Source organism: Hyla sarda, chromosome 12, assembly GCF_029499605.1.
Source record: "Hyla sarda isolate aHylSar1 chromosome 12, aHylSar1.hap1, whole genome shotgun sequence".
Taxonomy (NCBI): Eukaryota; Metazoa; Chordata; class Amphibia; order Anura; family Hylidae; genus Hyla; species Hyla sarda.
In genome coordinates this window covers 71,822,041-71,836,703 of record NC_079200.1, presented here as the reverse complement: position 1 = coordinate 71,836,703, position 14,663 = coordinate 71,822,041, and the positions used below count along the sequence as shown (strand labels likewise).

The 14,663-nt window shown below is 45.9% G+C and overlaps 1 protein-coding gene across 1 annotated transcript in view; it reads left to right on the top strand.

Moving 5' to 3' along the window:
- The window catches only part of HELZ2 (helicase with zinc finger 2), a 58,297-nt gene that overhangs the window by 24,080 nt on the left and 19,554 nt on the right, over positions 1 to 14,663 (top strand). The window contains exons 8-17 of the mRNA XM_056547852.1: positions 379 to 454; positions 2,226 to 5,613; positions 8,129 to 8,214; positions 8,306 to 8,437; positions 9,674 to 9,841; positions 10,061 to 10,202; positions 10,284 to 10,400; positions 11,803 to 11,995; positions 12,091 to 12,225; positions 12,910 to 13,125. Coding sequence (XP_056403827.1) covers positions 379 to 454; positions 2,226 to 5,613; positions 8,129 to 8,214; positions 8,306 to 8,437; positions 9,674 to 9,841; positions 10,061 to 10,202; positions 10,284 to 10,400; positions 11,803 to 11,995; positions 12,091 to 12,225; positions 12,910 to 13,125 — 4,653 coding nt within the window. The remainder of the gene's footprint in view (positions 1 to 378; positions 455 to 2,225; positions 5,614 to 8,128; positions 8,215 to 8,305; positions 8,438 to 9,673; positions 9,842 to 10,060; positions 10,203 to 10,283; positions 10,401 to 11,802; positions 11,996 to 12,090; positions 12,226 to 12,909; positions 13,126 to 14,663) is intronic.

Sequence of the window (14,663 nt, the reverse complement as noted above, 5' to 3'; positions counted from 1 at the left end):
GGAGACAGATACAACAACATGTCTTATGCCATACCGCTGTACAGCTTGACAAAGTGCCTAACGGCGTGAAACATACTGTATATGTCTCTGTCAACATCCTAATCTACCCTGCATTCATGAAGTCTTCATGAAATAAAGCACCTTTAGGGTGGGTGGGGCTCTTTTCAACATTCTACTTACTTCATTAGTTCATCAGTTATGTTCTTGTACATAGAGGGCAGTATTATAGTAGTTATGTTCTTGTGCATAGAGGGCAGTATTATAGTAGTTATGTTCTTGTACATAGAGGGCAGTATTATAGTAGTTATGTTCTTGTACATAGAGGGCAGTGTTATAGTAGAAGTTTAAATCTCTGTCTATTTTTTTTCAACCCTTCAGGTGAAGCTGATACGTCAGGAGCTACGTAAATTAAGGCTGTCAGATGTCACAGTTACAAACTATGACAACATTATTGGTATGTCCTCCAGAAGCATCCAGTTTTTATAAAGCTTCCAAATTTTCCCACCCTTAACCCGTTCCCGCATTAAGACATACATGTACCTGAGAAGCATCTGCCTTGTCGCATCCGGATGTACATGTATGCCTTTATAAAGATCTGTCACCTTGTGGGGTACAGCACAGCTGAGCAACCCTGAATCCGACCAGGCATCACAGCAGTCCCTGGCTGGCCATCATGCCTAGTAGAAGTAAAATAAAGTAAATAAATGTGAAAAAAAAACAATAAATAACAAAACCCTCAATCTCCCTTACCCTTATCATGATTTACATGTAATAATTTTTTTTCTACAGTAAATGTAATAAACCGTTAAAAATAGCATATCAATTAGGTATCAGCATATTCGGACTGACCTGCAAAATATCATGTCATTTATAGCACGCAGTGCTAAACAAAAAAAAAAAAAGGCAAAATTACAGTTTTCTCATTAATCCTGCATCCATAAAACAAATAAAAAGTGATCAAAACATTCATGTACCTAAGGGGTTATCCAGGAAAAAAACTTTTTTATATATATCAACTGGCTCCAGAAAGTTAAACAGATTTGTAAATTACTTCTAATAAAAATTCTTAATCCTTTCAGTACTTTTTAGCTGCTGAAGTTGAGTTGTTCTTTTCTGTCTAAGTGCTCTCTGATGACACCTGTCTCGGGAACTGTCCAAAGTAGAAGCAAATCCCCATAGCAAACCTATTCTACTCTGTGCAGTTCCCGAGACAAGCAGAGATGTCAGCAGAGAGCACTATGGCCAGACAGAAAAGAACAAGTCAACTTCAGCAGCTGATAATTATTGGAAGGATTAAGATTTTTTAATAAACGTAATTTACTAATCTGTTTAATTTTCTGGAGCCAGTTGATATATAAAAAAAAAAAGTTTTTTCCTGGAATACCCCTTCAAATAAAACAAGCTCTTACACAGCTCCATGGCTGAAAAAAAAAGTTACAGCTTCGGGGGAGATTTATCAAAACCTGTCCAGAGGAAAAGTTGCTGAGTTGCCCATAGCAACCAATCAGATCGCTTCTTCCATATTTCACAGGCCTTTTCAGAAATAAAAGTAGTGACCCAGCAGCCGGAACCCTCCCCTGGTCAGACATCTCATCCCCTATAGCTTGCATAGGGGATAAGTTGTCCAGGGGCAGAGTACCCCTTTATGTCAAGTAGTGCTCTAAGAGTACATACGGGATATTTTTAAATACATCATAATTAGGGGAATAAATATTGAGTTGTATTTTTTTGTAAATACCTGATGTGTTAGAGAAAAAAAAATTATTAAAATTTAATATCTACCTTGCTTTCATTTCTGTGAAACACCTAAAATGTTAATAAACTTTTTAAAAGTAATTCTGACAAATTCACTTTAGAACTAAACTAGTCCCTAAAAATCCAGATTTTAAAATATTCTTGAAAATGTTAAAAATTTCACCTTAACTTATGAACCTTCTTACTAGAGATGAGCGAACTTACAGTAAATTCGATTCGTCACGAACTTCTCGGCTCGGCAGTTGATGGCTTATCCTGCATAAATTAGTTCAGCTTTCAGGTGCTCCCGTGGGCTGGAAAAGGTGGATACATTCCTAGGAGACTCTTTCCTAGGACTGTAGCCACTCAACCAACCTACTGCCCAACCTGTGGCTGTTTTGGTCTCATACTTATGATATATTATAATTTATTATTGTGGTCACCCTTTTGTCTATCTGCTAACTAATATTTTATATATTTTTCTGATGCAGGTTGCGAGTACTTTGCCATCATTCTCAGCACTGTTCGGTCTGTGGACAGTCTTCCTGTTCATCCTCCACCTACTTCCACCTTCAGCTTAGACTTCTTCTGTGATCCCCGAGTACTGAACACAATCCTGACACGTGCTCGTGCCCAGGTCATAGTAGTTGGAGATGTGGCAGCCTTGTGTTCTTTTGGAGGCTGCAGCCGTATCTGGAGAAACTACCTGCGGGAATGTGTGGAGGCAGGAAGTGCTGCACCGGCAGACCTTAATGTGGAGAACATAAAACAAGTTGTGTGCCAACTGCAGGCCTGGAGGCAACAGGAAGTGGGGGAAGAGGCTGATGAGGACAGTGACTCTTGGGAATCTGACATAGACATTAATTCTGAAGATGCCATCCTTCAAGAATTGCTGGATAGCAATAAGGAGACCTTAGTGAGTGTAACAGAGGAGGGAATTCTGGAAGTGGAGCCAAAACCCAATACAAAACATAATAGAGAGAGATATACTAACTTTGCTTCGCATACCCTAGAGCAGTATCTCCTGTTACAGCCGAATGCCTACAAAAAGTGTCTTCTAATCAAGGAAAACTTTGACCGTGGATATGCCGTCACCCTTGAAAGTCCACCCCGACGCATCTCTGTGAATGGACGCCTCAACTGTGGTTTAGGATTTAGTGGTGATAAAGTTGTCATTCAGTTGTTATCACACACCAATAATGAAGGTGGAAAAGTGGTCGGGGTCTTAGAGGCAGGAGACAAAAATCGACGTTTCATATGTGTCATGGACCCTAGGGATCCTAGCATTATGATTCCCATTGACAGAACAGTCACTAAGATTTTTTGTCCAAGATTTAAAGACAAACCGAACTACATCCCAATCCGTAAATTCAAAGGTCGACAGATCATTACAGAACGTTTGGAGAAGCTGGACAAGGAAAAGAGACAGGACGGATTGTTCCTGGTGGAGGTGATCTGCTGGCGGGAGGGCTTCTACTACCCCCTGGGCATTGTAACTCGTATTATACCTTCCACGCTAGGTTTAAAACAAGGACTTGACATCTTAAATCTGGAATATGGTATCGAAAATGACAACAGTTATCCTATGGAGGTCATGGAAGAGATAAAAAAAATGTCGAAGCCCACCATAGACAAAGACAGAAAGGACTGCAGAGACGTGCTTACCTTCACTGTTGATCCCGCACATGCCAAAGACTTGGATGATGCCATCTCAGTAAAAGACCAAGGTGACTGCTATGAGATTGGTGTCCATATCACTGACTTGGCAGCTGTGATTCCTCAAGGAGGAGCCTTAGACAAGGAAGCAAGAAGACGAGGTGTCACCTTCTACTCAGCCATACATGACGCTGTCCATATGCTGCCACATAAATTATGTTCAGATCTTTGCAGCCTGAAGCCAAAATGTGATCGCCTGGCAATATCCCTCTTTGTGAAAGTAAGGAAGGACACGGACGATATGGTGGATGGCTATTTTTGTCCCACTGTCATCTGCTCTAGGCGCCAGTTATCCTACGAAGAGGCCAATTCCATTCTGCAAGCAAAGAGAGGAGATCCTACAACAGTTGACACAGTGGAAGGGTGTTTATGCATTGTGGAACACTTTGCAGAAGTCCATCGGAGGTTCCGTTTGGAGAAAGCTTCCAACTACAAGCAGCCTGATGAAGATTATCCTCCAGGATCTCGTAAAGCTCAAGGCGTGATTGAGGAATTGATGATCATGTACAACAGCTGGGCGGCAGACTATTTAACCAGTAATGACAAGTTAATGAATCTTGTCCCAGTACGATGCCAGAATGGGCCAAGCTTTCCCAAGATTGAAGAGCTGAGGACAAAGTTTCAGCACCTTTTTCCATTTTCTGCCTATCTTTCGCATCATCTGCTGGAAGTTCCCGAATTACTGAACCCCTCATCTGATCATAAAGTGAACATGCTGACCTCAGTTTGGAAACAGCTGCAGGATGCAGCAGAAAAGCATGACCATGCCAGGATCACTGACCTTGTAGCCACAGAAGACCTGCACCCACAGCTCTGCTATGCCGTTCGAGTGTTTCGAAGCCAACTGGGTCGTTCATTCTTCAGCCGGGCTGCCTCACCCAATGCCAATGGACATTACTCTCTCCAGCTTTGTGCCTATACCTGGGCTTCATCGCCCCTTCGACGGTACATAGACATTGTGGTTCAGAGATTGTTCCAAAAGGATCTTAAAAGGGTGCCAATGTCACTCCTTTCCCCTGAAGAGATGGACTTAGTCTGCCTTAACTTTGATATGAGGGTAAAGAAAGAGTCAGCCTATGAGAAGAGAGGACGTGCACTCAAATTGGCAGTATCCCTCCATGAGGAAGTGCAGCAAAAGCAGGCAGTGATTGTAAATGCAGATGCCAGAAATAAAGGCATTAAAGTAGTTTTCCCTCTTAATGGAGACTCCTTGTCGAGTTTAATGTCTTTAGACTATAGCATTTTGCAGCCTGTGGATCAACCAGCACCTACTGAAAATGGCTGCAGTTTGTCTTGGAAACGCCGAGTGTATTCCTACAATACCTACCGAGAAAATCCTCTCAAGAACAAAATACGAAGGGACATAATCTCCTTTAATCCGAAAGCTTGGCATGAAGCAGTTACAGCGATAAGTCAGGGTGAGCCAAAGATGGCAATAATTGCCTTAAGTGAAGGTATTGAACCCTTTGACCCCATGAGCTTTGTAGACCACAGTCCCTGTGGTCACTACATGGAATTAACACTTAATCTGCACCCTGGCGACTGCCTTCCTGTCCAGCTGTGCAGTGTTCTTGAGCGTGGTTTACCAATGCCCTGTCCTCAGGTCTGCTCTCCAGCACCAGGTATAGAGCTTTGCCTGGAACATACAGCTCGACCTGTTGACTGCTTCTCCAGTCTGGCCAACCGTGCCCCTTTAAAACGCTACCGAAACATTCAAGAATATCAGTCAGTGTGGTTGCCCCTTTGGGGCATGGAATCAGTGGCATCAGCCGTGGCTGAAGGTGGAGGTATACTCCTCAGAGACGTCCCTGTGAGGTGGAAGACCAAAGGCGACAGTAAGCAAGGGGTGGGGTTGGAAGGATCCTTCAAACTGTCTTCCCTTTTAATTGAAAAATGTGATCTTGATATGGACTTTCGCAACTGCTACCTGTGCATTCGAAAGGAAGATCTGCAGAGGGGCAGCACCTCAGACCCCTCGGCATGTGACAGCTACACCTGGGTGGCACATGGCCTGACCAAAGCTAAGAATAAAGTGTCCAGAGAGGATGGTGGCAGAGTCGCCTTTTACATACACCAGGCTACCATGAAGAATGTTCCTGAAGCAGTTGTCGAAACCCAAGCAACATTCACTGTGGAGATCATCCCAAAACTGCTACCAGATATGTAAGAAAACATCTAGATTGTTAGCAGTTTCCTACTATATCTGTATCTGGGAGGTTGATTTAGTCAAATATGACTTCATACCAAATATTGCTAAAGTTGTCATTCAATTTTCTCATCCTCCTGAATGGCTAATCTGCCTTAATATGCAGTAACATATATCCTGTACAGATCTTTTACTTCTCACAGCTGAGGGTTGATCTACACAATCTTCTGGGAGTTATCCAGTAAAATTGTTTTTGTAAAAACATGACCAAGCTGCCTGCTCAAACAAAAAAATTATATAATACCTCCCCTGATCCACCGGTAGCCTCTGGTATCGCTGCTCCCTGTCTTTGCTACATTCCACTTCCAGTGACTGGCTGAGCTGCAATGTCTTGCACCGACCTCAACACCCGGTCTCCTTTGCCAGTGATTGGCTGGACAGCACTCTAACGTCCCGGACCCCAGCATCAGGAAGTTGAATGAGGCATAGACTGGGATCAGTGATACTGGAGGCTATGGGAAAAAGGAGTGAGGTAAGTATAGTTTTTCCTATTTAAGTAGCCAGCCTGGCCATATTTGTACAAAAACAGTTTTCGCCCAACAACCCATTTAAACAGTCTGGATTCCAGATTGATATATTTCACCTGCACTGATACAAAATATCAGGACAAAGATATGTTCAGCTAACAGAGGAGTGATCCTCAACCTGTGGTTCTATGGCTGTTTTATAACTACAACTCCTATCATGCACTAATAGTCTGTATATGCAGTTGCACTCCATAGATTGTGTTAGTGTTTCTCACCTGTCACTTTTCATTTGTTGCAAAACAAACCATAATGGGGGTTGTAGTTTCACAACAGATCGAAAGCCACAGGTTAGGTGTCAGAACCTATAGGGTTTAAATGTTCCGACAGGTTCTTCGTTGTTTTTTGTTTCTGGGTTAAGCCTGACTCTCTGGACTGGTCAGCTGACCTTGATTAGAGCACCTGTTCTGGCTCCATATAAGCTGACAGTCTGCTTCCAGTCAGTGCTTGCTATAGAGCTCAGTTTGTAGTCTAGCTAGCTGTCTTCTGTATTGGTTATAGCTGGCTTTTTGAACATTTGGCTCCTCTCTCTGACTATTCTCTTTGGTATTAGTGATTTTGTACTGTGACATCTCCTGGCTTCAGACGTGGATAGTTGATATTGGACTTATTGTGTGAGTGTTTAGTCTTTCTTTGTTAGTCTGTCTGTATCCTACTGTCCTCTGACTTTAGTCTGTGTTATTGTAGTTTATTATTTTGACAAATACACCCCTCACGTATATAGGAAGGGACGGTCTTCATGGTTTCGGACCTGTCGTTTAGGTCAGGTACGTAAGTAGGTAGGGACAGGGCAGTGGGCGAGTGTAGTGTGCACCCCTTCCCTGCCCATTCCTGACATTAGGGAACATCAGCGGTCCCCAAACAGTGTCAGATGGGAGCTCAGCCAAACACAGCTTGGATACTTGTACTTAGCTTATTTAGGGTGTTCTTACACACAGTAGTATTGTCCATGATTGCCACATGTGTACCCATATTGCAGACAACACCTGGACATTTTTTAATGGCCCAAAACGTGATAAAAAGAGAAAACAATGCATATTCACCTGTTTTTATCCAATGCTCATCTCCCTTATAAGCTCTGGTCAGCAGCTTGTGTCTTTTGAGAAGCAGATGACGTGATCGCTACAGCCAATCAGTGGCCTCAGCAGTCATGTGCCATAGTCCTGGCATCATGGCTGTCATCCCTGAGTGGTGATGCCAGGTGTAATGACTGCTGAGGCCACTAATGGGATGTAGTGGAACATGGATAACCCCTTTAAAGGGGTACTCCACCCCTAGACATCTTATCCTCTATCCAAAGGCTAGGAGATAAGATGTCTGATTGCGGGGGACCCACAGCTGGGACCCCCGGGATCTCTGTGCAGCACCAGGCGTTAGTTTAGAACGCTGGGTACGGGCGGCAGGGGTTGTGACGTCACAGCCACGTCCCCTCGTGGCGTCATGTCATGCCCCCTCAATGCAAGTCTATGGGAGGGAGCGTGGCGGCCGCTAAGCCCCCTCCCATAGACTTGCATTGAGGGGTGTGATGTGACGTCACATGGGGTCATGGCCATGACGTCACGGCCCCCGCCGCCCGCTCCAAGTGTTCGGAACAAAATGTTCCACCTGCTGGGGTAGCGGAGTACCCCTTTAAGCACTGGCAAGCCCAGGTGCTGCCCGCACTTATCGGTGAATCGCAAATTTTAGTGTCTAGCTGTGATGACTAGCCCTTACAATTCACCGATAATTATTATCGTCTGTACCTGGACTTGAGACTGTTGGAAGCAGCAGGTCCAGCTGTCACCTGTAATTCAGGAATGTACGCAACAGCTACACCTAAAACGGCTGCGCGTAAGAGCACCTTTAGGACATGCTGAGCCACCTCACATATCTAGCAGGTTCCTGAGTTTTGACTACTGATATATTCTATTTTCCTACATCTCACCATATGTGTTGTTTATCTCATCAGACGGAAAGAAGAGGCTGTGAATCAACTGAATGGCGCCTCAGAACTGGCGAAAAGTATTGTCCTGGGCAAGCAGGTTCCTGATAAAGGTGCGTCATTACAGGGGGCATGAGTGCCAAAAGATAAGATGGAGTTAACACGTCTGAGACACAGACTCAGTTTTTATTTTCTGTACTGTAGATTTGAACATTAAGTTTAAGGCACAGAGGTCCTTTACCGTCCCAGAACTTTCCCGAGGCCTAAATGAGAGTCAGACAGAAGCCATAAGCAAAGCCTTGACACAGCCCTTCACTCTAATACAGGGACCCCCTGGTAAGTGTATGGCTAAGCCTATGATGTATGATACTCTCTGCTAAGCTTCTGTATTAAAGGGGTACTCCACTGGCCAGTGTTCAGAAGTATTGTCTGTTGAACCATGTACCTACGGTTATGATGTGTGATACAGTCTGCTAAGCTGTGATACTGTCTGCGTCCCTCTGTATCTAAACAGTTTTATCTATGATACTGTTTTCTAAGCCTATAATCCTTTCCTGTGTCATACTGTCTGCTTAGTTAATGTATCTAATGTTATCACACATCTGTTGAGGTGTGTTTCCAAGCCTCTCTTGTGTGATACTGTCTGCCGAGCTGTGTATCTAAGCATGCTGTGTTTGTTATACTGTCTTCTTAGCCAATATATCTGAACCTATTATGTGTCATACTTTTTGCAGTGTATCTAAGCTTAAAGGGGTCATCCAGGAAAAAACTTTTTTTTAATATATATATATCTCAACTGGCTCCAGAAAGTTAAACAGATTTGTAAATTACTTCTATTAAAAAATCTTCATCCTTTCAGTACTTATGAGCTTCTGAAGTTGAGTTGTTCTTTTCTTTAAGTTCTCTCTGATGACACGTGTCTCGGGAACCACCCAGTTTAGAAGCAAATCCTCATAGCAAACCTATTCTACTCTGTGCAGTTCCTGAGACAAGCAGAGATGTCAGCAGAGAGCACTGTTGCCAGACAGAAAACAACAACTCAACTTCAGCAGCTGATAATTATTGAAAGGATTAAGATTTTTTAATAGAAGTAATTTACAAATCTGTTTAACCTTCTGGAGCCAGTTGATATCTTATCCCCTATCCCCTATCCGACCCTCAATGCAAGCCTACGGAAGGGGGCGTGATAGCTGTCACACCCCCTCCCATAGGCTTGCATTGAGGGGCGGAGCGTGACGTCACACGGGGGCGGAGGCGTGACGTCACACGCCGCCGGCCTTGGGGTCGTCGGTAATCAGACACGGAGCGAACACTCTCCGGGTCTGATTACAAACGGGGTGCCGCGTGCAAGATCACGGGGGGTCCCCAGCGGCGGGACTCCTGCGATCAGGCATCTTATGCCCTATCCTTTGGATAGGGGATAAGATGTCTAAGCACCAGAGAACCCATTTAACTATACTTAGCTGCTGAGCTGTGTACCTAAGCCTTTTATCTTTGATACACTGCTGACCTGCTGTATCTAGGCAGCAGAGGGCATACAAAAGTAACCCTATGGCTCTTACCTTTTATCAGGTACTGGGAAAACTGTAGTTGGCGCTCACCTGGTTTATTGGTTCAGTGAAGTGAATAAAGATCTTGAGCTAATGACAAAAGATGAAGAAAAAGAAGAGGAGGAAACGAGCGGCAGGCGGGTGCTCATGTATTGTGGCCCCTCAAATAAGTCCGTGGATGTCATAGCTGGTAAGAGTAAGGAGCTAAACAAGAAGAAATAATGGAGGTGCTGCCCTTAGTGCCCAGTCAGGTGCCAGCATGGCCATTCCCTGCTATTCTGATATGGTGACTGTGGACAATTATTTATGATTTATCAAATAGGGTTGATCCTTAAATTGATATTTATTTTAATATATATATATATATATATATATATATATATATATATATAAATTTTTTTTTTTTTAGAAAAGCTCCTCCCCCTTCGTGGCAAGCTTCGCCTGTTGCGTGTATATAGTGAGCAAATGGAACTGTCTGAATTTCCATACCCAGGCAGCAACCTTAGACTATCTGGATACCTCAGGGAGGGTAAACCACTGGAAGGTCTTAGGTAATGCACACGTTGTACAGGTGGATGATAGGAGGAATGGTCTAATCTAATGCAATACTGAGCGTATGTTGTCTCTTATAGACCGATCACCCTTCATCACCTGATCCGGCAGCCCACCAACTCTTTTTCCATGAAGATCAGAAATATGGATGCGCGGATTCAGAGAAGGGAGGAGATATCTCTGGAAGATGTGGCTAAGTAAGTCTTGTGTGTCTTCTTTCCTCTATTCTCACCGGTCTGTAACTTCTTACTCCTGTCCATTACTTTTCTCACCAGACTTCACCTTGTCCATGACTCCTCCCACCTGTTCTAACCCGTCCAGGACTCCTCCCATCTGTTCTAATCTGTCTATGACTCCTCCCTTCTGTTCTAACCCATCCAGGACTCCTCCCATCTGTTCTAACCTGTCCAGGGCACCAGACTCCCATCTGTCTATGACTCCTCCCATTTGTTCTCACCTGACCATGATGCCTTCTGTATGTTGTAAACTGTTGATAACTCCTCCCAACTGTTCTACACTGTCCATGACTCCTTATCGGTTCTAACTGGTTCTTAAGCCATCTTCTCTGTTCTCATCTGTTCATGACCACTCCTATCTTCTCCCCTGTTCGTGACTCCTCCCATTTATTGTCACCTGTCCATGACTCCTCCTTTCTTTTCTTACCTGTTCATGATTTCTCCCATCTGTGACTCCTCCTATCCATTCTCACCTGTTTATGATCCTTCCCATCTGTTCTCACCTGTCCATGACTCCTCTCCTCTGTTCTCACCTGCCATGACTCTTCTCCTCTGTCCTCACCTGCTCATGACTCCTCTCGTCTGTTCTCACCTGCCCATGACTCCTCTCCTCTGTTCTCACCTGCCATGACTCCTCTCGTCTGTTCTCACCTCCTCATGACTCCTCTTGTTCTCACCTGCTCATGACTCCTCTCCTCTGTTCTCAACTGCCCATGACTCCTCTCGTCTGTCATCACCTCCTCATGACTCCTCTTGTTCTCACCTGCTCATGACTCCTCTCCTCTGTTCTCAACTGCCCATGACTCCTCTCGTCTGTTCTCACCTGTCCATGACTCCTCTCGTCTGTTCTCACCTCCTCATGACTAATCTCGCCTGTTCTCACCTCCTCATGACTCCTCTCCTGTTCTCACCTGCTCATGACTCCTTGCCTGTTCTCACCTCCCCATGACTCCTCTCCTCTGTTCTCAACTGCCCATGACTCCTCTCCTCTGTTCTAACCTGTCCATGACTCCTCTCCTCTGTTCTCACCTGTCCATGACTCCTCTCCTCTGTTCTCACCTGTCCATGACTCCTCTCCTCTGTTCTCACCTGCCCATGACTCCTCTCCTCTGTTCTCACCTGCCCATGACTCCTCTCCTCTGTTCTCACCTGCCCATGACTCCTCTCCTCTGTTCTCACCTGCCCATGACTCCTCTCCTCTGTTCTCACCTGTCCATGACTCCTCTCCTCTGTTCTCACCTGCCCATGACTCCTCTCCTCTGTTATAACCTGTCCATGACTCCTCTGATCTGTGACCCTTCCTCTCTGTTCTTACTTGTCCATGACTCCTCCTTTTGTTCTCACCTGTTTTTTTCCAAATAAGTTATAAAAAGCTACTGTCCGATGCTCGGAAACTGGAGCTTGGGCGCCATGACATCATTCTGTGTACCTGCGTGACCTCATCCAGCAAAGTCCTGACAGATTTGCCAGTTTCCCAGGTTATCATAGATGAGAGCGGGATGTGCACTGAGCCAGAGACGCTGGTTCCCATTGTCAACCACAAGAAGGTGCAATCAGTAAGTGAACCTTACAGACATTATAGAACCAGAGCTGGTCGCTGCCCGTCACTGTCAGAGCTGCAGACTTTACTCATTGACCTTCTCTATCACAGGTAGTTCTGATCGGTGATCATCGCCAGCTGCGCCCTGTGGTCATCAATGATTTATGCCGCATTCTGAAAGTTGATCATTCTCTGTTTGAAAGATACCAGGAGCGGGCGCTGTTGCTGAACACACAGTACCGCATGGTGAGCGCCTTCTTCCTGCAGTGTACTCTACACAATAGACACAGAGACTATGCCACTATGGGGCCTGATACTGACGCTTTCTGTTATTTGTAAAATATACCTGTAGCCAACACCAGGGGGACATTAACTGCAAATACATTTATACCACTCCAAGGAGTTTAAAGGGGACATATTATCCCCTATTCAAAGGATAGGGGATAAGATGCTGGGGACCCCTGTGATCCTGGCTGCGGCACCCCAGACATCCGGTGCACAGAGTGAACTATGCTCCGTGCCAGATGACTGGCGATGGGGGGGGGGGTGGGGGGGTGGGCGCGGAGCCTCATGATGTCATGTCCACGCCCTGCTTTTGATGTCACGCCCTCTCGCATAGACTTGCATTGGGAGGGCATGGCCATGATGTCACCAGCGGGGTGCGGCTGTGACGTCACAAGCCTCCGGCGCTGCACCCGATGCTCTAAACTAATGCCGGGTGCAGCAGGGAGATTGCGGGGGTCCCTTTGGATAGGGGACAAGATGTCTAGGGGTGGAATACCCCTTTCATACCAGCAATCAGGATTTGTAAAACATGGGCAGTGTCAGAAATAGCACCACATCTATTCATAGGCTGTGTCTGGTATTGCAGCTCTTGCTCATGCATTTAATGAACATCATTAACATGAAATGTTCCCCTTCTATCTCCAGCACTCTGACATCTGTACATTTCCATCCAATGAGTTCTATGAGGGTCGCTTGCTGACCTCACCCTCACTCAACTTGCAGCCCAGTCTCTTCTCCTACCAAAATCACTGCTGCCCTCTACTGTTTGGGAAGGTGGATGGAGAGGAACAGAGCCTGGTCGTGACCAGTGAAGAGGGAAATATTAACTCTAAAGCGAACAGTAGAGAGGCAGAGCAGGCGGTATGTATAGAACACCCCCCATGCCTTTACCTCCCCCCAAAAGTGCCTGTCCTGTATCCACCTCTGCCATATACAGCTTTAGGGTACGTTCACACGGAGTAATCCAAGAGGAATTTGTTCGAGTAATTCCTCTTGAATTCTCCGCTCCAAATAAATGAACATCTCCCCTGCCCATTGACTTTAATGTATTTTCCGCTGTCCGGAATTCCGAACGATTAATTCCTTTCAACTTGAAGAAAAAACATGTTCATTCTTCAAGCGGAATCCATGAGCAGAATCAGATTTAAGTCAATGGTAAAAAAAAATTCCGCCCGACATCGTTCTCACACAGCATTCTCGCGGAATTCCGCATGCAAACTAGAGAAAAGCCACCCACACCATTTACCACTCCTCCTCCTACATTATCTCATTTTCCGTGCGGAATTCCGCACAAAATCATTAAACTTTTTTCCGGACGGAAATTTTTCTGCTTGAATTACTCGAATGTAGCCTTAGTCTACTACTCAAAGCAATGTGAAGCTAGTGCTTTATCAGTCAACTGTACGCTATGGTAAAGACTTATCATTGTGGTCTTTTAACCCCTCAAGGACCGATGTCATTTTGGCCTTAACCCCTTAAGGACCCAGGACGTACTAGAACGTCCTGGCACCCTGGGCTTTAAGGACACAGGACGTACTAGTACGTCCTGGTGTTTCTCCGGTCTCTGCCGCGCGCCGGGCAGAGATCGGAAGCGGATGCCTGCTGAAATGCTTCAGCAGGCATCCAGGGCAAACGCCGAGGGGAGCCATGTCTGCCCCCCATGTCGACAATCGCCGCAAATCGCGAGGGAAATCACCCCTGCGATCTGCGGCGATACCGGGCTGATCGGGTCTCTGGGACCCGACCGCCCGATAATTTTGCATGATCCCGGCTGTCACAGACAGCCAGGACCATGCTGAAGTATAGGAGCGTGGTGGCAAGCCGGCCACCTCCTCCTATTACCTGCGATTCCTCGGTTAGTTAACCGACCAATCGCAGGGGGGGGGGCGGTTACTTCCTCCCACCCTGCCCGGCCCCTGGAAGTCCGGAGAGAACGGGAGGAAGACCGGAGGACGCGGCGGGGGACGGGGGAGTGCTGCGGCCCGGCCCCGGTACTTACCTCGTCCCTGAAGACCCGGATCCCAGCGGCGGAGACGGCGGCGACAGGTGAGTGGATCTTCGGCAGCGTTGCGGGACCTTTGCAGAAGTCCACACCGCCGTAAAGCGATCTGGACTGCTCCATCTGGTCCCCTTACACTACAGCCCTTGGCGTCTGGGCATGCTGGGAGTTGCAGTTTTGCAACATCTGGAGGTCCACAGTTTGGAGACCACTGTGCCCTTCCAGATGTTGCAAAACTACACATCCTCAGCATGCCCTTACTGTCCTGGCATGCTGGGAGTTGTAGTTCTGTAACATCTGGCCCTTCAGATGTTGCAGAACTACAACTCCCAGCATGCCTGGACAGTTTTGGCATACTGGGAGTTGTAGTTTTGCAACATCTGGAAGGGCACAGATTGGG